Source organism: Manis pentadactyla, chromosome 4 (genome assembly GCF_030020395.1).
Source record: "Manis pentadactyla isolate mManPen7 chromosome 4, mManPen7.hap1, whole genome shotgun sequence".
Lineage (NCBI taxonomy): Eukaryota > Metazoa > Chordata > Mammalia > Pholidota > Manidae > Manis > Manis pentadactyla.
Genome location: NC_080022.1, coordinates 175,602,003 through 175,624,662, shown reverse-complemented (window position 1 = coordinate 175,624,662; position 22,660 = coordinate 175,602,003). Strand labels below are relative to the sequence as shown.

Below are 22,660 nucleotides of genomic sequence, written 5' to 3'. Positions count from 1 at the left end.
TGGAAGTAAAGGGTATTATGCTCAGTGAAATAAGCCAGGTGGAGAAAGTCAAATAACATATGATTTCACTTATTTGTGGAATATAAATACAAAGCAAAACAGAATGAGCAAAATAGCAGTAGACTCACAGACACTGAGAACTGACTAGTGGTTACCATACAGAGGGCAAGGGGGATAAAGGTGCACAAAAATTCTCAATCATAATATAAGTTGGCCACGGGGATAGTAGTGCAGCATGGAGAATATAGTCAGTGATTCTGTACCATCTTTCTATGTTGATAGATAGTAACTATGCTAGTGGGGGTGAGGATTTAATAATACGGGTAACTGTTAAACTGCTGTGTTGTATACTTGAAACCAATATAAGATTACATATCAATGACACTTCAATAAAAAAAATTCTTTTAGGGAATACTGGAAAAGGACTGAAGATCAGAGACCAGGAACTTTTTGGACCATAGCCTGTTTCAGTGGACTGGTTAACTGCACATGTTCTCAAGCCAGCTATCTGGGTTGAAATTATGTCCTCTTTTTCCTGTATTGTTGGACAAGATGTTTTTTTAAAAAATCAAAGTATAATTTACAGTTAGAAGTGTACACACTTTCACATTTTCTACATATAAGCAGTTATACATAACCACATATAACCTAGATCATGAAATATGAAAAGTACCAGCACCCCAGAAATGCCCCTCATGCTTGGGCAAGTTTCTTAGTCTCTCTCTGGTTCTGACCCCACATTCTCGAATGGGGATAATACTGACCCCATATGGTTGTTGTGAGGAATAGATGAACTAATATCTACAGAGTAATCAGCAGATGCCTGGCCCAGGGAATGCTATGGAAGTGTTGGCTGTTGTCATGATTCCTGTTGGCCACCAAGTGAGCACCTCCCGGTTTCCCTTCACCCAACCTGGCTGAGAGTCCTATGTTCCAGGGGCTTCTGAGCCCAGCAGAGCCAACCTCAGGTCCCCAAAACACTGCTCATGAGGAGAACATGGAGAAGAACATAGCTGTTGGAGTCACAGCCCAGCCAAGGACCTGATGACCTTCAGGTAAATTACACACCCAACCCAACATGAAATGTGCAGACTTTATTAGCTGTAAAACACTCCACTGCCTTTATGGTCCCTAAGGTCATCACAGAACCATCAGGGGTGGCATGAGTGGGGGAATGACAGAGCTTGGTGCTCTGATGTGCCCACTATAGAGGATGTTTTCAGCTCCAGCCAGTTCCCAGGCTCTCAGCAGGAGGTCTGAGCAACCTTGGGTGCTGGGCAATGAGGCGGTGTATAGTTCTGAGGCGGGAGGTGACTACACCCAGCCCACAGCAATGTTGTCACACACAAGATCAGAAACGTCTCTTTTCACTGACCCCTCCCTCTGCTCTGTAAGTTACCTCCACGCCTGAGGTTCACCCACCCTGTACCAGGCCTGCTGTCTAAACAGCCCTGGAGGCGGCTGGGAAAAGTCCTGAGCCTCTCCACCTGTGCCATCTGGGCCACCTGGGTTGGCAGTTTGTAGCTACTCTAGGAGAATTGTTTTCGGACGCCCATTATGGCAGCTGTCCGCCTCCCCCAAATCCTTAACTCTCCCCTCAGCCACCTTCAATCCCCTCATGGTATCTTTTATTTGGGGCTTCACTGGTTCTAACTCCCTGCAAATCCAGGATCCGAGCCATGTCTCTGGAACACCAGCTGCTTGGGGACTGAGCCAAGGTGTTCAGGGAGGGAGGGAAAGTGGGGACCACAGAGAAGTCCCTGTACCTCCAGGGGATGCAGAGAGGAGCTCAGGGGTGACAGGAGCCCCTCAGGCTGCTCCATTTCTGAAGATAATGTCAGAGTTTTATCCATTGCCTTGACCAGGTGAGGTGACCCGGAGGAGGAGTTCCTAGGCTTCGGCCTACATTCATCCAAGTCACCACAGCTTGCGGTCTGAGGGGGTGAGAAAGAGGGAGGCATGCAGTGCGGGGAACCCTGCACCCAGGCCACCCTGACTTTGGGGATGGGAACTGACAAGCGCCCTATTGCCCTTGCCCCAGCTGTGGGGTCTGTGGTCACAATCTGGGCTTTGCCACTACCTGTCCAGGCTGCCTGTCACAACTCAGACCGTAAAAGAGGGCAGCAGAGACCACAGCTGTTCTCAGGCCACAGAGGCCCTGAACCTGATTCCACACTGAGACCAAGTTGGGGGTGGAGGAAGAGACACAGCTGTCTCCAGGAAGGCCCCCAGCCCGGGAATCCCCTCACCTGCTCACCTGTGCAGGAGGCAGACTGCCCTGGGGCAGCCTAGTTCCTGGACTCTGAGTTGTTGAGGCTGCAGGAAACAAGGCCAGGTCATTGGAAGCAGGGGCTTCCAGAATGTAGCCAGTGTGACCCTGAGGCAGGGGCTGCTGAAGGAGCTGCAGGATACGGCTGAGGTCTGAGGACATGCGGGACTCCAGCCTGACAGACAGAACCCCACAGTCAAAGTCAGGGTCAGAGTCAGGGTTGGTGAGAACAGCTCAGGTCCTGGGACCAGCTCTCAATTCTGTAGCCTGAATGCTCTTCCTGCTGAATAGCCCAGACCTGCCTGTAGCTATATCCCCACTACAGTCTACAACCCTTGCCCAAATTCCCCTCACATTCCTGACTCATGTAATAACAGTGACCAGGCACCCCTGTACACATCTAATCCTCATAAGGAGGCTTTGATATGGATCATCTGATTATCCCCATTTCATGAAAGGACAAACTGAGGCTCAGAGTAGTTAGGTAACTTGCCCACACTCCTGCTGGTAAATTGCAGTCAGAATTTGAACCCTGAAGCCCTCAATCTGCCACCACACTCTGCCATCCACAGGCTACACCCTGTTTCCAAAGGCTCATGGAATTTTTGTCCAGAGGAGATCACACCCCTCCCCCAAGAAGGCCTGCTTGACATGCCTGGGTTTGCTGGGACAAGCCATCCAAGGCAGCATGCTTAGTAGTAGCGATGGGGAGGGGGTTGCAGCTAACGGGCTCACCACTCTAAAACCCACAGGGCACCCAGCGATGTAGCTAAGCCACCAGGTGGGGGCACTCATCCCTAGCCCTCCACTGGGCCTGCCCTCTGCAGCCACCCCATCCCTGGCTCAAAGGGCACTCACCTGTTCATTTGAGCCTGGAGCTGCTCTAGCCTGGAGCCTAACTCCTGAGGCCAGTAGTCGGGGTCTCCCTGAGGGTTTGGGGGGCTCTGCCTTGGCCTTGGGGGCACTTGCTGCAGCAACTCAGGCCAGAGGCCAGATGCACCTGAGATGCTCTGGGAAGGGGCGGCAGCTGCAGGAGGGAAAGGGAAGCCTGAGCTTCGGTCTAGCTGACCCCACAGGTCTGACCTTCTGGAGCAGAGCCAATGCCCCTCCCCTGCCTGCCACGGGACACAGGGTGGGCAAAGTGGAACTCCTTACCTGGGTGCCCTGGAGTACGAAGTCCTGCCCCCACGGAGATCTGGCTGCCAGGACCCAGAAGGGTGTAGCCCTGGGAAAGGGGCTGGGCCCTAGCTTGGGGGTTCTGGGTAGGAGGGCCCAGACCTAGCCTTGCTGTCCAGGAAGCTGCAGCCCAGCAGGTCCCCTGCTACCTTGATGCGGAGCCCCAGGAGGCTGGCTAATATCCACCCCTGGGGGCAGCCCTCCCTCAGGCTCTGAGGACACCGGGGGAGGAAGGGGGCAGGGGCCTCTGGCACTGAGCGTAAGGAGGGAGCCCCTGTCCACTCAGTGAGGGGAGGTTGGATGGGAAGGACCTAAGAAGGGGCAGGAGGCTGGGCAGGAGCTTCCGGATGAGGTGGGCAGACACTGCTGAGGGTTGGCTTTGCTCACCTGACTGGTTGTCACTGAGGAAGAAGCCCTGGTGGTTCTGGCTGCCTGGATCCTGCTGGGGAGATGCCTTGAGACCCACACCTGCCTTGTGGGGAACAAGAGCATCAGGTCAAAGGGACCAAAGCTGGGACAGGGCCTCTTTGTTCTCCCCTGCCCTGTGACCCCCACGGCCCTTGCGACAACTAGTTGAGAAAATGGTGAAAGGTGCTTGGGCTCCCTAGTGATGCTCCAAGCAGCTTCCTGCGGGTTCTCTCCTGCATGGGTGGGCAGAGAGGAACAGGTGCTTGGATTCACTCAGACCCCTACAGAGGCCGCCTTGAGCAGCAAGGTCTGGGGGCAGGAGGCAGAGGAGCTGTTCCCCTGGTCCTGCCTCCCCTGAATGCCCTGGGGCTCCCGCCCTCAGCATGGGCTAATGGGGGAGATTGCTCCAAGGAGCCTCGGTCTGGAACCCCCAATCCATTCAGGAGATGAACTCAGCAGTGCCTTGGCAGCCCTCCCTCTTGGCACCAGGAGACTTTGAGGCACCCAGGGGCGGCAGGTGCCCCAGGCTACAGGGACCACAGCCCTCCTGCCCTGGTGTCACCCAGTACTTGGGCCACCTAGGCTCCTTGTGGCTGGGCCCCCCAAGGCAGGGTCCTTACAAAATGTCTCCTAGACAGATCAGGTGGGAAGGGGAGAGCATGGGGACGGAGGAGAACAGCAGAGGGGACCGGATGGGAGGGCTGTCCACAACAAGAGAGCCTGCCTCAGCACCAACCCCCAGAAGCTGGGCTGGGCCTAGGCCAGTGGAGCCCCTCCTCCTGAGGCTGGGGGTGGGGGACTCAGTGTCGGTCTCAGCCACCATTTGCTTCCGCCGTGTGCCCCTGCCCCTCCCTCCCACTGGCTGATTCCAGCCCCCCTCCCCCACTCAGCCCCTATGGACACTTCCAGTCTGTACTGGCTGTCTCGCTCCTTGGCAACCCTGGGCTCTACAGAAATCTGGTCTCCCCACACACCCTCGTGACTTCCTTGGTTATTTAACTATATGGCTCTTTATTTTTCCTGGTTGTTGTAATCTCCTCCACTGAGTGATAAGCTCGAGAGGAGAGGCCACTCTATCGCCTGTTTACACCCCTGGGACCTGGCACTGTGAGCCCCTGGGCAGCAGACACCCTCCCTTTCAGCTTGATACCACGTGGAAGAAAAAGCCTCGACTCTATGGCGTCGTACAAACTTGAGTCCACGTTTTGGCTCTGCCACTGGCTATATGACTTACTAATGGCAGTATGGCTTTGGTTATTTATCCTCTCTGACCCTCAGTTTCGTCATCTGGAAAATGGGAGTAAATAACACCATTTGCAAGAAGGCAAAATGAGATCATATAAAAGTGCTCAACAATTGATAGCTATCATCATACTTAGCATTATGTGGGCCACGGTAGGCACAGAAGATATGGCAAAAGCTGCAGGATGGGATTGAAAGGGAGAGGGTCAGATGGGTCCCCTCAGGCCAGGCAGGCCAAGCTCTCAGCCCAGTAGCAGCTGGCCAAGGGCCACCAACCACCCCAGCCCAGCCAGCCCCAACTCACATCCCGCAGGTTGAAGGTGACTTCCAGCTTACTCCAGAAGCTGTCTGCAAAAGCGGGGTACATGTCCAGCACCTCCAGCAGGTCTGCCCGCTGGATCTTGTGCAGGTCACAGTAGGTCAGGGCCCGCACATCCGCATTCGACTTGCCAGGCTGGGCATGGAGGCTAACGGGCTCCCCAAAGATGTCATTCTTTCCTGCCAGCCAGAGGAGTGGGGATCTCTCTAAGGCCTGGTTCCAAGCTCTCCTCTGAGCGCCTCCCTGGGGGCCCCTTGACTCTGACTTCTCTCCCATTTCAGGGATCCCACCAGACTGGATCCTCAGGCTCAGGATCAAGCTCTGGGGACAAAGCTGGATGTGCTGGCTTGGGGTGGGGAGGGTTGAGTGGGAAACCTGCCCTCCCCTTGTCCTCTGAGCTCTGCAGAGACCCCTCCGTCACCCCAAGGACATGGGTCCTCCTGCTGTCTCCAGGCCCCTCAGAATCACCACTCCCATTTGCACCATTCCTGGCCACTGCTCCTACTCCCCACCAGGGGACAGTGGGCAGTAAGACACCAAGGGCCCCTGCTCAACCTCTTCCTCTCTCCTCAGCCCGCTGCAGTCTGTACGAGTGCAGGGACCCCAGGGCTAGGAGCACCCAGCTTCCCCAGGGCAGGGCTGGGCTTATGTCTCCTTGTGTTCCCACTCCCCGTCGCAGGCCAGGTAACCAGTACAGCCCTCACAGAGGAAGCCTGGGGAGGTCACTTCCCCTCTCTGGGCCTGAGTCCTCATCTCTAAAATGGCTGTACCCATGCCTGCCTTGCCTACCCCGCTGGCTGTCCAGAGGAACTGAAGGGATACTTGAGCAAGTGCCTCAAATAGCAAGAGGCACCAGAGAGGTTGACACAAGGCACTGGGAGGGACAGGTGTCATAGGGTGGACGTGGGATGGATCCTCAGGGCATGTGGCGAGGGTTTGGGGGCCTTGTGGTGCCAGGCTCTGTGTGGGCCGCAGGGTGTACACCTCCACCCACAAAGAGCCTCCCAAAGTCCCCACAAGACAGGAGTATAATCTAACTGTTTACAGATGACCTACAGAGCATTACAACAGAGGGGAGCCAAGAGCTGGGGGAGCCATGGAGGCAGGAGAGGCTCATCTCCCCAGAAGTGGCTGAGGGCAGGGAGGTGGGGGCCTACAGATGAGTGAAGTAGGGGCTGGGTTGTAAGAATGGGGGAGGATGTGGCCAGGGCTACAGTCAGGGCTTTGAGGACCAGGATTGCTTTGAGGTCCACTCCACATGGGAAAGTCAGCTCCCCAAGCTGGGCGATATGGCACCAGGGGCACTAATATTTTACACAGTGATGGGTAGAGGCCAGGACACATCTCCACAGGATCAAAGGCCATTCACAGAGGTGGGGCATAGGGCCTGGCAAGGGAAGGGACTTGCCAGGGTCATATCCAGGGTCACACCCAGAAGATCGAAATCTGGGCAACATTATGAAGTGATGGCTTTCTAGTAGATGAAGGATTATGATCTAATGTGCATTTCCACTCAGGGCAAAATGAGAGGATTTCAATGTCTCTAACTGAAACTTAAATTAGACTGGCTTCTTAATTATTAATAATAATGATTATCCTTCCCAGGAGGATGGCACTTCTAAGTTAGGCTGGGAGTGTGATGAAGTCTCATAGAGGAGCCTGTGCTTGAGCTTAGCCTTGAAGGGTGACCAGGGTCTGTCAGGCAGGGGTGCAAGGTAGGTGCTCTGAGCAGAGTGGCAGCATGTGCAAAGGCACAGAGGTATGATAAGACGGGCAGGTTTGGAGAACAGTAAGTAGTTTGTGTGGCTGGAGCATGAAGTGCCAGGGGAGGATGGCTGGACTTGGAATAGCTGGACTGGGGAGGACTGTACATGCCATACACAGGGTTTACATTTGTCCTGTGGGTGATAGGAAGCCATGCAAGAATCTTGAGCAGAAGAGGAGTATGCACAGTTGTGACTTTAGGTCCCAGGCAGAAGGTATAAAGATAGAGTATGGGGGCAGATCAGATGCAGGGACATGGCAAAGGAGCTCCTGACAGCAGCCCAGGAAGGACATGATGACAGCTAGGTTCAGGCAGGGTCAAGGAGACAAGTGTGGGACAGAAAGGTTTTAAGGAGGGGGATAGACAGGGCTCTGTGGCTGCCTGGATGGGGAGGCTGGGGCAGGAAAGGAGAAGGCTGCTCCCTTGGTTGACTCCCAGGTCTCTGGTTGAGGCAATGTATGGTTCAGCAATGGGGATTCTGAAGGAGCTACTTTTCAGGGAAGATGATTTCAGATTGAGATAAGTTTTTTGGTAGGCCTGTGAATATAAGGGTGGCCATACCCAGGAAGAAATGGAATATTCTGGTTTAAGGAGAGCTCTGGGGGGTTCTTTTGGCATAGGTGAGGCTGAGATCGTGGGATTGAGGAGCTGGCCCAGGTGAGGGGGCAGCGTAAGGACAGCAGAGCACCACACTTGGTGAACACCGGTTGAGGGCAGGCTGGAGGGAGAGGACTGTGCAGAGAAGCCTGAGAGGGCCTGTCCAGTGGCTTGGAGGAGAGCCCAGCCAAGGAGACCAATGGACGGCGAGGCTGGCATCCTGATCAGGGACTTGGGGTGGGCTGAATTCAGGGGGAAAGCAAGGATGGTGAGAATTGCCTCAGAGAGGTGATGTGACCTGCCCAATGTCACATGGCTGGTAAGCAGCAGAAGCTGGGTGTGCCCCAAATCAGACCCCAGCACAGCGCTCATATCCTTCCTCCAAAATGCCCAGCCATCCTTGCAGCTGCGTTGAATGAGACTGGGGGCTCCCCCCAAAACAAACCCTACCCTGAGCTCCCCAAGAGTGGAAGAAGGTAGGAGGCTGTCTGGACCTCTGAGTCATGTCTGGCCACTTACCACATGCCCTCTCTGAACCTCAATTTCCCTAACGGGAAAATGGGTCCTGTGGCAGAGGTTTGTTTTAAGGATTCAGTGAGCTGGGTATAAAGCTCTCCCAGGCACGTGGCAGGTCAGTAAGAGAAGATGCCACCACCATCAGGAATGCAGTGGTCCAGGCAGCACATCTCTGCTCCCACCACACCACCTGCTCCCGCCCGGCCCTCCCCACCCGACCCACCTAGGATGGCCACCACCACGTCGTTGCGCAGGATCTCGATGGAGCCACGGGAGATGAAGTAGAGCGTGGAGAGCACGTCGCCAAGGTGCACCAGTGTGTCCCCGGGCGGGGCGTGCGTGGTCTTGAACTTGACAGCGAGCGCGCGCAGGCAGCCCTTGCTGGCACCGTGGAAGGCAGGGCAGTGCTGCAGCAGCGAACGGTGCAGGTGCAGGCAGATGTCGGCCTGCAGGCACTCGGGGAAGCCCTTCAGCACCTGTGTGTGAGGTGGCGGCCGCGTCCAGAGGGGCGCGGCGTGGGGAGCGGGTGGAGAAGGCTCTGGCGGCGCCCTGTGCGGCGCCCTGGGCCTCCCCCGGAGCGTTAGCCAGACCTGGAACTTGTGCTGGGCCGCTCGTCCCACCCCGGGCACGGCGGCAGGGACTCACCGCGTTCATGTCGATGCCGTTGGTGTAGGACCAGGCGTGCTGGAAGTACTCTTCGAGGCGCTGCCGCAGCGGGTTGGGGATCTGGTGGAAGCGGATGAACTCCTTGACACGCAGCATCTGGGTGTGGTAGCGCGCGGTGCCTGAGTACAGGCGCTGGATGATGGCGGACACGTTGCCAAAGATGCTGGCGTACATGAGGGCTGGGGTGGGGGCGGGGGTCCAGGGAGTGAGCCCCTCTGCATCCCCACCAGGCCACACCACCCCAGAGCCCCCTCCAGGCCTCCCTCTCCCTGGGAGCCCCCACAGTCTGGGACCCTCTGTCCAGGCCAAAGTCAGGAGGGCCCAGAAGGGGCAGGGCAAGTGGGGAAAAGGCCCCAGGGCTTCTTGTGCCCCTCCTCTGCCTATGCCTCTCGGCATCATCCTGTGCCCAGCAGCCAACCTCCTGAGAACTAGGGCAATGGACTTTTTTAGTTCAGATTTGTTTTCTTCTTTAAGTTGTAAAAATAAAGGGAAAACTCTTGGTCTCTTGTTTTCACCCATTTTTTCCCCTTGTTTTTGTTTTTCTGGGCTTTCACATCTCTAAATACTCTGAACATGACAACTTCATCTGCGTGTAAAGTTCCACACTGCCTCTTGTGTTCCTAGATCCGGTTTCTTGAGGAGCAGGCAGCACAGTGCAGGGCCTGAGAGCACACACAACCCTGGGAACTGGCCCTTCTGGGATGGAACTGGGTTTCTCTACAGCCCCTGGCAAGTTTCTTGGTTTGTACAACAAGACCTCTGGTTTCTCGGTCAAAATTGGGCTAATAATACGGCCTTCACTAATAACAGATGGTCCTGGTGCCTAGCACATCGCAAGGGCTGTAAGGTGGCAAACTCTGTGTATAGTTGGTGTACGCATGCAAAATTTGTGCATCATGCTTACAGTCTGCCTATCATGCACATTGTTATTATTATGTTATATCACACCACAAAACTGAAAATCGAATTCCATGGGTAAGGCCTGGGGCATAAGGTGGCACTCACAGCCAATGAGCATGACGCAGATAGAGAAGACCTTCTCAGAGTTGGTGTTGGGTGAGACGTTGCCGAAGCCCACGCTGGTGAGGCTGCTGAAGGTGAAGTAGAGCGCGGTGACATACTTGTCCTGCACTGAAGGGCCTGAGGCTGGGTTGCTGCCATTGTAGTGCTTGCCAAGCTGCACACCCAGGCTATCCAGCCAGCCGATCTTGGGCTCCAGGTAGGGCCTCTCCACATTGCCAATGGCATACCAGATGCAGGCCAGCCAGTGCGCGATGAGTGCAAAGGTGCACATCAGCAGGAAGAGCACGGCCGCTCCGTACTCGGAGTAGCGGTCCAGCTTCCGGGCCACACGCACCAGCCGCAGCAGCCTGGCAGTCTTCAGCAGCCCGATCAGGGTCGTGGTCTGCAAGGGCAGGGAGGGGGCCATGGGACCGGGGGTCACCTTGAACAGCCGCACTGAGGACTGCATTCTTCCACTCGAGCCTAGGGTCACACAGTCACTCAACCAACACTTGTGGAGCACCTAGTCTGGGCCAGGCTCTTGGCAGTAGGCACAGTGTGTGACCTTAAGGAGCTCTCAGCTTAAAGCTCAAAACTGTTAATGGTTAGGACAGAAGTTCAGGGGAGCACAGAGGAAGGGGAAGTCAAGTCTGCAGACAGGACAGGGGAGGCTTCATAGAGGAGGTGATGCATGAGCTGAGTCCCGAGAGACGAAGCTGAGGCTCCAGGCAAACAGAAGGGAGAGGAAAAGGGAGCAGCATGAGCAAAGGCAAGGAGGTGTGAAATGGCAACAAAACGTGGTGCTGCAGCCTGGAGCAGAGTGAGGAATTGGCCTGGAAGGTGGGCAGGGATGGCTCCAGAGGCCTGGGGGTCCACAAAGAGCGTGGCTTTTATTCTAACCCACTGTGGGGCCACTGAAGGTTCTGAGGAGAGGGTCAGATACGTGATCTGAAACTCACTCTGGCTTCTGGGTGGAGCAGGGGAGCCTGGCAGGTGTGGGGCTGGAGCAGAGGTGGGTAAAAACACTCAGTGTCCAGGCAGGGGCAGTGGGGATGGAGGGGAAGGGAGAGGATTTGGGGGTAGATCTGCTGGCAGGGGAGCAGGAGGTCACGACGGCAACCCCTAGTGGACAGGCCAGCTGGGGGGCGACTGGAGCACAAAAGGCATAGCTGCTCTGAGTGGACAGCTGATCCCGAGGAGGTGCAGCAAAAGCCCTTCTAGTGGGACTAAAAGCTGTGAGAGCTTGAAAGTGCCCTGTGTCAGAGATGGGAAGCAGGGTGGAGGGGCTGGAGGGTGGGAAGGGGGCCAGGCAGCCTTGCAGGAGCAGCCTGGGGATTCCCTTTCTAACCCCAGGGTAAGTGGATTAGAAATCAGCCTGAGGGGCTGGTACTACAGGAATGTCCATCCCAGAAGGAGCCGAGTTGCTGAGCACAAAGATTTCCCAGGCCTAGGGCACAGCCTTGGCTGGTCCTCATCCAGGGCTGGGAGATGGCAGATGCCTGAGGCCCCCTTTCCACCTCCACTTGCTTTGGCAAAGATGCCCAGTGCCAGGCACTCTCTGCACCCAGGGCTGTGTGGCTGGGAGGCCCCAGGGCTGGGACACAGGGGTTGGCCTGAACGGGGCTTGCTCACCTCATCAGAGCCGGTGCGGAAGATGAGCAGGTCAAAGGGGATGGCAGCCACCATGTCTATGAGGAACCAGCCCTTGAAGTAGTGGACGGCGATGCGGCGGGGATGGCTGACCACCTCATCGTTGGTGTTGACATAGGTGGTGCGGAAGTTGATGACAATGTCCACAACGAACATGATGTCCACGATGAGGTCCACGACGGTGAGCGGGCTGCAGGTGTAGCTGCAGTCCCCGCGCCGGGACTCGTCCTGATCATTGAGCAAGAAGGCAGCCGAGTAGGGTGTGAAGACAGCCGTATAGATGACCAGCAGCAGGATGAGCCAGTCCCACACGGCCTTGAAGGGGCTGTAGTGCAGGAGGGTCCCACGGTGGATGCGCGGGGCCTGTAGTTTATACTCCGGCAGCACGTCCGCGCTCAGGGACAGGACCTGCGGGTGGGGGCCACGGGGTGGTCAATGGGGCAGCCACTGCTGGGGAGACAGATGGGACGGCTTAAGGCATAGGGCTGAGGCCTAGGAGGGGAGCATGGGAGAGGGTGGGTGACAAGGGCTGTGGAGGGCAGGGCGATGAGCAAAGGTGGGGTGGGCATGTATGAGGAGGCAAGTTCATAGGGGCAGGTGTGTTGGAAGGAAGTGAAGGGTGGGTGCGCACAGGACAAGGAAGGCGGTTCTGGCCCTCAAGTTTGAAGCTCACAAACTCCCTCAGAAACAGGCCGCCCTGGGGTGGGTGAGACAGGGCTGGGGGAGGGGACCCAGAGAGGGCCCAGCTCAGGGTTGTCTGTGGGCATGTTCCAGAGAGGAGCCCAGACTGAGAGGGTGGCTGGGAGGTCAAACCTCTCCCGTGGGTTTGTAAGGTTCCCAGCGGTCCAGGGTTCTGAGGGGAAGAAGTCATCCCCAGAATAGCTTCTTCATTCCTAAAGGATCTGATAATGTTATCTGTCTGTCTAGGGGCAAGTTTTATAACCTCTGTGATTCCTAGTTCCCTCATCAGTAGAATCGGGTAACAAAGGATAACCAACTCCCTGGGGCTGTGATGTTAAAAGATGGCGCATCTTGATGGTGCCTGCGGCACTACACGAGAATTCCTCTGCCCTGTTCATCCTATGGCAGACATTGCCCCAACAAGGGCAGAGCCCAAGGGGTGCCACACTGACCCCACCACCCCTGGATAGGGCCCCGTACATGGCCCTGGGTTAAGAAAATCTGCAATGTAAGGTTCTGACCTTGCAAACCAAATCCATTAACAGATGGGGTCGCAATAAGGAAGATCCACCAAAGGGCTGGTTTCAACCAGAGGGCCCCTGATCTGCCATCCAAACTCCAGGAGGGGCACGGTGCCCCTACCCTGCAGTGACCTTTTGCTCAGCCTTCTTTTTCTGGCCTCCACTCCTATTCTGCCTCCTGAGGAAGCCTCCTCTGACTGTGCAAAACTTGGGCTCTCTTTTTCGATTTTCCCCATCCCTTTTAAACACCCCTGACCACGTGGTTATTCTCCACTGAACTGCAGGCCACCTTATATGCCCAGCATTGGTCCACATGGGAGCTCAACTAACAGGGGCCGAAGGAGCTCTGAAGGCTGGGCCATCACAGCCACTCCCACCTTTCCGAGCTGCTCAAGACCAGCGGAAGATGAAATAGCAAAGCTTGGGGAGTGGGATGAAGGATGCAGGAACTGGGGGCAGGGGGGCAAAAGGAGAATGTCTGCTTCCTCAGGGCCCCCAGACAGTGGTGCCATCTCCCCCACCACAGAGACCCCCATTCTCCCCCACCTCTGGAGCCAGCATGAGGGCCCTTCTCTGGTAAAGCCAGTCCTTCCCAGTGTCACCAGAGATGCAAGGCCCCCAGGATGTGGGAACTCAGATGTGGGGGTCACAGCCCTCCAGGCCCTGGTGGAGGCCTGGGTGACCTCCCTGCTCTGGGCTGGCTCCTTCTCCTGAGCTCTCTGTCAGGCCCCTCGCCCACCTTCAGGCCCACACGGGATGGGTTAGTAAAGCTAAGGGGAGCTGGGGTAGGGAGCAGGACAGGAGCAGGCAGGTGGGTGGGTGCAGGGACCCTGGGCCCAGCCAGGCCCAGCACTCTTCATGGGCAGCTCTCCAGTCCAGCAGCCCCCAGCACTGCTGCTGCTCACCCAAGGGCCCTGGGGTGAGCAGCTCGGTGGCGAGCAGGCCAGGCTGTTGGGCCACTGCACCTGGCCTCTGAGGGCTTGGCCCTGCCACCTGGGGTCCTTCTTTCCCCACAGTTCTTGTGCTCGGTGAGGGCTGTGTCACAGGGAGTCTCCACCCAATTTGCTATAGCTCAGTTGTGTTTCAGGTAAAAGCAGGCAGGGAGGAAAAAGAGCTGCTCCATCCCTCAGGAAGGCAAAGCCCCAGGGGAAGTGGGGAGCAGGCCCCTACCCATGCTCTGCCTCTCCTTGCTTAGACCTGGCCTAGGTGCCCTGTGATGCCTTCTGGGGCTGGCAGTATTCAATGTCGAATGGGTCCTCAGAGATCACGCAGTCTAGCTCTCTCCTGCAGATGAGAGCTGGGGGCCCAGGAAGGGGATAAAGGCCCTTGCCTAAGGTCACAGAGTGAGTCAGTGGCAGGATGCTGGGCACCTGAACCTCAGGTAGTGGGGGGCCTGGAGCATTAGGCTCCAAGGAGAAGGAACAGTGGGGCCAGCTGAAACAGAGGACCCAGGGAAGTTTGCCTTGGGCTGGCCCAGGAGGGACAGAGTGGGAGGAAGGCATTTTGGGCCCAAACCCTAGGAAGCTGTGCAAAGAGCTAAAGATGTTAGACTGCATACCTTCTGCCTGGATTGAAGGCAGACTCTGTGGTGTGTGGGTGAGGTGACTGTTACCCCAAAGGCAAGGAGCAGGAGCAGAGCTGGGGTAGGACCTTGGGTCTGAAGTATCACACTTGATACACAGACACTAGAGGGCTAGACAAACTAGCTCCCTCTGCTAGCCCAGGCCCTGGAAGGGCCCAGGCCCAGGGCCTGAGATGGGGCCTGTGAGGCCTGGCACATCCCCGTCTGCCCTGCCCTGCAGCCCGCACCTGGGTGACCTTCTCGGTGACGTTCTGGGTCCGCTCCACCACTTTGTGGGGTGCGATGATCTCAATCTCTGTGGTGGAACCCGAGCGGTGCTTCTCCAGGTTAAACTCCACAAAGTTGAGTGTGAACTGCGGGATCTGGCTGATGGTCTTGTACTTGACCCTGCCCGTGCCAGGCCCCTGTGCACTTGGCCTGCTGTGAGAGCCCTCTGAAACCAGAGCCCAGGTCAGAGAAGCCTGGGCCAGGGAACCAGCTGCTCCACCTGGGGCTCCCGCTCACCCTCCCACCGCCACCTGCACCCCACCTCACCAGAGCCCAGGAAGCTCTGGGACAGCAGGCACTGGGACAGGCTGCGGCTCCCACTCTTGGCCAGGAGCTGGGCGAGGTCTTCAAAGTTGAGGATGAACATGATGACAGCCCCTTCCTCATTCTTCACAGGGACCACATCCACCAGGCAGCGGAAGCTGGAGGCTGCAAACATCATTGGCAGGGGTGGGGGTCACAGAATGGGTTTTACTGCAGTAACCTGGCCCAAGGGAAGCTAGAGAAGGGGCTGGGCTAAGATCAAGTTAAGGGCAGCCGTGGGGTGAGGAGGCCTGGACAGCGACCAGAACTATTGGGCAGAGGTGGGTGATACTGTCCAGCAGGTGCCCCAGCCATAGGGCAGAGAGGAGGGAAGAGCGGCTAAGCTGCTCATTAGGAGATAATGTTGCATCAGGCCCAAGTCCACACTTGGCCCTCAGCTCAGGGTTTAACCTTGAGGTTTGCTTCTGTTATAATTAAAGCTGAGCAGATGGGGGTGGATTAAGTGGGGAGGGGAGGTTGGGCATTCTGCCCCCTGGGTTCAGTGACTCTACTCCTGTTCCACAAAGTTGCCCTGATCCCCTGACACTGAAAGGGACTCAGTGAGCACTGGGCCAGCTGGCCCACTGGGTCTCCAGCTCTGTGGTGGCACCCAGTGGGGCTTCAGGGGGCAGACATAGACCCCTGTCCTGCAGATCCTGGGCTTCTGAGAATCCGACTTGCCGGGGCTGGAAGGGGACTTGGAGTGGGGATCCCTGAGCTCTGAGCACACAACAGCTTAGAGAGGGGAAGGGACTTGTCTGGGATGGGGACACGGCAGAGAGGCCCAGGCTGCTGTTCCAGGCCTGGGGGTAGCTTGGGGTCCCAAGGAATAGGTGCTGGGACTGGGAGCAGGGAGGGCAGTCGCCTGCGGTCTGGAGAGGGAGACGGCAGCGCGGGGGCCGGAGAGGCCCCTCCTGCTGCTCTCCGCACCCTTTCAGCAGCCCAGACCTCACTGCTGGTCCGCCTGTTCCTCGCGGCTCCAGGACCAACCTCCCCTTACCCCGCCCTCCACCGCGCCTGGCCCACAGGTGGGTGGACCAAAGCGAAAACTGGGGGCTAGGTGGGTGCTTTATAAGCCTCTCTCCATGGCACCCATTGGTCCCATGCCCCTCAACTCAAACTCCTGGTGGGTGTCAGGCCCAAAGTAGGATGCTAAGGGGCTGGGGCCTCCAATAAACATGCAGATCAGAAGGCAGAGCTGTCCTCCCTGTGGGCAGCTTGGGTCTGTCCCACTTACCAGAAGCCAGCAACTGTCCGTCGTGTTGTGTGTTAATTGAGTGAATGAAGGAATGTGTGTGTAAATGAGTAGGTGGGAGGCTGACTAGCAACTGGGTGTATTGCCACTTTGGGGTCCGCTGGAATCATACTTCCCCTAACTCCCCAGTGATGCTCACTTCCCTTGGTGCTTCGTCACACCAAGTGTTGGGGTGCAGCTGAGCTCTCCCCATCCTCCCTCGAAACGGGAATCTGCTGGATCAGATTCCCAGACTCCCAGGCCAGGCAGTCATCTGCCAGCTGCTGCCTGGGCCCCAGGGGAGACATTCACACTGAGGAGAGGCCTCCCACCTACCTCTGTGACCATTACTGGGCTCCTAGCGCCTGCAGGCTCTGCCTCCCAGGCCAGAGCCTGGCACTTGTGTCAGCCCAGGGTGTTGCAAGGACCTAACCAGGAAGCTGCCTTCACCAGTGACCTGAGACACTGTGCCCAAGGCCAGACTATGTCCTCATTCTCTCCAGCACTGCAGAGGTTTAGCCTGGCAGGACGCAGGGAGAGGGCAAAGCTGGGTAGAGGGGCAAGGCCTCCAGACTCTCTATGCTGCTGGAAGCTGCCAAGGCCCAGGCTTCGAGTGGTGGTATCCACCCACAGATGCTGTCTTTGGAAAGCTGGGCTGGGAACAGACTAAAGCCCATCATTGCCCTAAGGGCTGCAGCAGGGCTGTGCATGGCATCCTACGTCAGACCCTCATGCTTGTTGTCTGTGGGGTGGGCAGAGGCAGGGGGATATAAGGATTTGCACAAGTTCAGAGCATTCTTCCCCCCATCCTTAGGCTGTCCTCGCTTACAAGTAACTGTGTGTGGGTGATGAGAAGTGGGTGAGTCTATCACCCTAGGCTGTGCCCAGGAGAGGCTGTGCTCCTGTGCCCTGGCCCTGTCCCTGAATGTGAAGCCACAGCCTCTGCCTCGTTCTCCCTTCCCAGGGCCCACCTCCATGACCAAGGGCAGCAGGCTCATCTGCCCTCTGGGACACTTCCTTTCTGCTCTTTCCGGCTTCTGGGATGTGCTCCTTCCTTCAGTTTTCCATCGTTCCCTCCCCTCCCACCTGCCCCGCCCCTCGCTCCTCCTCTGCAGCCTCCCTGCTGTCTGTTGCTCCTATCTGTGTGTGCATACTCTATCCAGGATTGCAGTGGGCCCTCAGGGAGGAGGTGGTGTTACCAAAAGCTGCCACTATGAAGGTGGCTGTCCCATGCCACCTCCATGGTGTTTCTGGCATTCGTGGGTGAGTATGAGGAAAACACTGGGGCCCATGACCTCGGCCCTTGGCCTGACCTCCTTATCTGGAGCTCTCTAGTCTGGTTTAGGGATTAGGGGATCCTCTGGTTTTGAGTCAGCAGAGTAGAGGACCTGGCACAGGTAGGCAGGGCAGAGCCCCTCTGGAGGCCCCCAGTGGAGGCAGGGGTAGGGTGGGGAAAAGCAGAGAGCTCTCCATCCCTCCCTTCAGACTCTCATTGGCTCTAGTCTGGTGGCCATCCCCAATCCTCCTATCTGTCAGGTTCTTAATTTTCCTAGTAAAGGCAGATGGAAGAGTCAGATTCTCAGGGGTCTCTGAGCCCTGTCTTAGGGGGTACTTTTGGCCAAGTGCCCTCTCCTCTTTGAGTTTGACTTGGCCCAGCTGCACAATGTGGAGATACATGGGCACAGACCTTCCACCTTGACATGGAGAACTGTCAGTGGATTACCCCTTTAAAGGAAAAGAGGATTATAAATCAGCTAGAGTTCTGTTCAGGACCCCTTCCTACCTCCCTGGAGCTGGGGAGAGGTGGGGACAGGACATTTGACCTGAACAGGGAAGAAATCACCATTAGCAAGTCCCTCCGTGGGAGTATAAGGTGTACGTGGATATGATTTTAAAAAATCATGTCATCAGGGTGGACAATAAGGTGAACGTAAGTTATCTGAGTACCACATCCTTCTTGTAGGATAATACAGACCAGAAAGCTCCCTTCTCCAGGTTTCAGGCCAATTTTAGGCAGGTCCCAGTGGTCAAAGTCTTGTTCTATAGGACAAGGTAGGGCTCAGGGTGAGGATGGGGGCAGACTGGGATTTATGGGCCCCCAGTATGTGGGTAATTTTCCATTCTCACTCAGGGCCAGCCTCCAAGACTAGGTCCCTGGCATCCCTTTTGATAGCTGGAGGGCCCCAGCAGCATTCCGAAAACCTGGGTCCTGATGTCCGAGGGCCACGGTAGCTCTGACCTCTGCCCCCTACCAAAGCACATGCAGAGTTTTGAGGAGATCTTAACAGCCCTGATCTGACATCCTTAGAAGTCTGGGATTAGCCCTCACCCCTCTGGGATCCAGGTAGAGATCTGGGGCCAAGGAGGGGGACAGAGAAGGACCTTTTGTCCCCCCTCATTTCCTGGTGTCCTATTCTGTTTCCCAGGACCTTTCTCACTCCCCTGACTGTCACCTCCTCCCTGCAATGATGTCAGGAGGTGAGGTCACAGCTGTTAAAAATATTCTGCCTTCATTAACCCTGTGAGTGCTGCCAAACTAATCTAGGTTCTTCCTAGTCCCCTAATCACTACCCTTGCATTCACTGGCATGGCAGCAGCAGGGGGCAGCAAGAGAGACAGCTGGACCTGCCCAAGAAGCACCCTGGCAGCCCTTAGACACACACATGCATGCATGCACACACATGCTATCATTCATGCTTACACTCATGCTCCATGCACACACCAGGCCTCTGATCTCTGGCTCTTAGCACCTCCAGACCCAATCCAAAGATGCCTGCCCTTTATCTGCACTCAGATGATCCTTATGCCTGTATTTCCTGGGAAGGGCCCTCTTCTGGGGCTTCCTTTCCCAGAAGTCCCTCCTCTGAGCACAGAGGCAGTGGGGGGTCCTTTCTCTCCTCTTGGAATTACTCAGATCAGACATCTCTGAGGGAAGAAACCAGAGAGTTGGGGTCCAGTCCCAGGTTGGACCCCAGCCACAGGATCTTGGACAAGTCCCTTTTTTTCTTGGGCCTCAGTTTCCTCATTCATGAAATGAAGGGATTTATCTAAACCAATGGTTCTGCAATTTGGCAGAACATCTGAACCACCAGGGATACACCTGCTTGGGCCTCACTGCAGCAGTCTGAGTCAGCCGCTCTCTAGGGAAGGTGTATTTTGGAAAACACACTCCAGGTAATTCTGATGTAGAACCAGACTGGGGGGCCATGATCCAGGTGACTTCAAAGAGATTTTCAGGATCCTAGTTTCCACCCATCTCCCCCAGCCCCACCACCTGAGGTCTGAGACTCTGAGGTCCAGGGATGGGGTGGGGGTCCTAAAGACGTGCAGAATTCTTTATCCTCAGCCTGTGCCCTACGCTTCTGTTTTGCTTGCAGTAAACTTGAGTCTCTAGGTCAAGACAAACTCCAGACCCTATCTCCTGGGGTAGGTGGAACTGGGTAAGCCAGGTCACCCCTCTTTCCAAGTCAGCAGCCCCCACAACTTGCCTGGCCACAGAGGCCTTGAAAGGGTGATTCCTCCACTAATCCCCGGAGCAGACAGAGATGAGGAAAGGTTAATTTCCATCCCAGCTGCCTGACAGCTGGAGCTGACAGTGACAGAGTGGGCAGCCAGGAGCCTGGAGACTTGGGGAGGGATAGTGGAGTGGGAGGCCCTGCCTGAGGCCAGGATCAGTTGGTGGCTTGGCCTGGTCCCTGGTCTCTGAAAAGGACCTCAGAAGTCATGCATCCAGTGCCTATTGCTTGCACTAATGTTAGAGAAAACTGAGGCCCACACAGGAGACAGAATTTGTCCAGGCCCTTTGGTCCCTGGGTCAGTGCCCTCCCCATGGCCACTCCGGCTAGATAAGAGAGGGGCCAAACCTGCCCGGCAGAACCTGTGGCCTGAGGGAGCCTCACCATCCTTGCGGTAGTAGAGGATGTCCACCTTGCACTCCTCGGCCCCCAGCAGGGCCTGCGCCAGGCGGGACATGGCACTGCGTGGGGTGTTGGGGCCTGTGAGGAAGTCGCAGGTACATGGTCGCTGCATCACCTCCACTCGGGAGTAGCCGAAGAGTTCACAGAAACCATCGTTGCAGTAAATGATGGCGCAGTTCTCCATCTGAGCATTGGCAATCAGGAACTTACGACCTGAGGTGGGAGGTGGGAGGTGGGAAGCCCATGGCCACCAGGATTGGGCAGCAGGGAGGGAAAGATCACAGGGGCTCTTGACAGCAGTGGGAGGGATCTAGGTGGAGCAGAACAGTGACCAGAATGAGGAAGGGGGGAGGTCTGGGGAGGGTGGGAGACCAAGGAGGCCACAGTCATCGGGGGAGGATGCAGGACTCCTGAGTGGTTAGGAGGGAGGGGAGGACAGTGACCAGAGAAATGGGCGACGGGTCAGGCCTTCGGACTGTGGGAAATAACGGGGTCGGTGAAGTGGGAGGGAGGCCCGAGGCTTCCTGGAAGCAGTGAAAGGGGTCAGGAAGTGAGAGCAGGGGTGTGACTATATGGGGGTCCGGTCTGGGGAGAGATCCTAGAAAGACCAGCGTGGTAGGGTCAGGAAGTGGACCGGAGGGAGTCAAGGAAAGCCCTGGAGGAAGTGGGGTGTCAGAAGGGGTAGGCGGGTCAGTAATAGGAGAGCTAAGAAAAAACTCAGGGGAGAGAAAGGGGCTGCACTCTGTCCTGAGTGCTCCCGAAGGGAGGGCGGCACTTGAGGTAAGTGGGGCCCGCTGAAGCGGAAGGCGTTGGGGGTCTTCCAAGCCACAGATTTTTCATTCAGCATCCGGGACCGCCCACCCTTCCACATTCGAAGTTAGTAACGGGGTCCGGCCACTCCTGCCGCCGAGCCAGGACTGCAGGTCGTCCCCTCACCCCAACGCACACACTCACTCTGGCCCTCGAACTTGCGGATGATGGTGTCCAGGTAAGTGTTCTGGGGCGCGACGTGGCCCCTGCGGACTGGCATCTTCCCGCCGCGGCCCTTGCCGGGAGGCACCGGCGCCCGGCTCTCCGCGTCCCAGCCTGCCCCCGGGCTCAGCTGCGTCCGGTTCCGGGTGGGCGCCGCCCCCGGGGAGGGCCGCGGGGCTCCGTGCCCCGCCCGCCCGCCGGAATCTACTCTCCGCTGCCCTCCCCTGCCCTCCGCGGCCGGCCGCTCCCGCGCCTCCTCCCACTCGCGCCGCCCCGGAGCTGTCCTCGCCGCGGTGCTGAAAGACGCCGCACGGCGGCAGCAGGCGGGGTCCCCGCGGCGGGAGCATCTCTCCCGGACCCGACGGGGCAGGGGCGGGGCCCGGACTCCTCGAGAGCGGGGCGGGGCGGGGCGGGGCGGGAGTCCCGCGCCGGGATGGGGCTGGGCTTCTCTGAGGAGCTCCTGTCCCCTGGGCCTGAAGCCCCAGCCCCTCTCACACCCTCCGGGTGGAGTCTCTCAGGCCCGGGGCTGGGGAGCTGAGAGGTGGCAGCGGGGTTGTTAGAGGCTTCAGGTGGTCTTTTGCTGAAGGTTCCTTTCCGGGTCTTACCGCGGGGCCTGACCCTGCAGTAGGATGGTTAGACCTCTTGCCCTCCCCTGCCAGTGCTCTCCAGCTGAGCCCCACTTCCCGTGCAGAGCTCCTAGTGGCAAGCCCATCCAGAACCCTGTTCTGGTAGAATGGGGTAGGAGTACATTCTAAAGTGCACAAGAAATATACAATAAGGTGCTTTCTTCAGAGGCCTGAAAGCTCTTAGCATACTGGAATTGCTTGAGAGAACAGATTTAAAACCACCTATTAGCAAATGACCACTGATAAAAGTGTCTGAGTACTGATTGAAAATGATTACACTAGAAGAAGCAGATGGGGATGGGTGAGGTTTATTGAAAGAGGCTTCTTGGAGAGGAGGGAGAGAAGAGTACCACTGTTCACTGAAGCATCTCGGTGGGCTTGGAGCTTTGCAGAGGGTCCAATGACCAGTTCTGAGCCAGGCCTTGGAGGGCAAGCGTTCAAATGCAGTATGTCCCATAGGTAAAGGCTGGTGGTGGAATCAGTGCAAAGAGGCTGAGCGAGGGAGTGAGAGAGCTGAAGCTGCTGAAAAGGGGAACTGATAGAGACCCTTAGATGCCATTTTGAACATCGAGATTTCACTGATGACAACGAAGTTCTTAAGCAGTTAGACATGAAGGAAATACTCTGGTGAAAGAAACTTTACAGTGGCAGGTAGGGGATGGAGGATGAACAAGACAGCTCAGTGAGGTTTTTGCTGGTCCAGGTGAGAGGCTTGGAGTCCTGGGCTGGGTATGCCTTTGCTACACAGAGCCACATGCCTGATGGGGGCCTCGTTGTCCACTGTGGCTGGCAGATGGGAGGGCTACAACTGTGGCCTCCTGGGTGGGAGGAGCAAAGTTGTCCTGGCTGTTCCTGTACGGGGGGGAGCAGGCTGGCTGTGGAGGAAAGGTGGAGCTATTTCTCATGGGCTCAGTGTGTGGGATGCTGAGCTCTGAGGAGGGACTTGA

The 22,660-nt window shown here is 56.8% G+C and overlaps 1 protein-coding gene across 6 annotated transcripts; it reads right to left on the bottom strand.

Moving 5' to 3' along the window:
* Nucleotides 1-1,078: 1,078 nt before the first annotated feature.
* On the bottom strand, nucleotides 1,079-21,360 carry KCNH6 (potassium voltage-gated channel subfamily H member 6). Of its 6 annotated transcripts, XM_036899927.2 has the most exons (14): nucleotides 21,070-21,358; nucleotides 20,098-20,328; nucleotides 14,929-15,090; nucleotides 14,622-14,827; nucleotides 11,593-12,018; nucleotides 10,209-10,363; nucleotides 9,964-10,049; nucleotides 8,938-9,137; nucleotides 8,516-8,768; nucleotides 5,400-5,593; nucleotides 3,833-3,917; nucleotides 3,128-3,296; nucleotides 2,258-2,444; nucleotides 1,079-1,934 (listed from the first exon to the last, which is right to left on the bottom strand). In XM_036899927.2, exons 1-14 carry the CDS (start codon nucleotides 21,143-21,145, stop codon nucleotides 1,650-1,652), a joined length of 2,715 nt encoding a protein of 904 aa, XP_036755822.2. In that variant the 5' UTR covers nucleotides 21,146-21,358; the 3' UTR covers nucleotides 1,079-1,649. The 6 variants fall into 6 exon arrangements, with proteins under 6 accessions (XP_036755822.2, XP_036755821.2, XP_036755826.2 ...); XM_036899926.2 differs by having other exon boundaries at nucleotides 9,964-10,363; XM_036899931.2 differs by lacking the exons at nucleotides 14,622-14,827; nucleotides 21,070-21,358 and adding an exon at nucleotides 18,174-18,238 and having other exon boundaries at nucleotides 9,964-10,363; nucleotides 20,098-20,124.
* Between the last annotated feature and the right edge of the window lie 1,300 nt (nucleotides 21,361-22,660).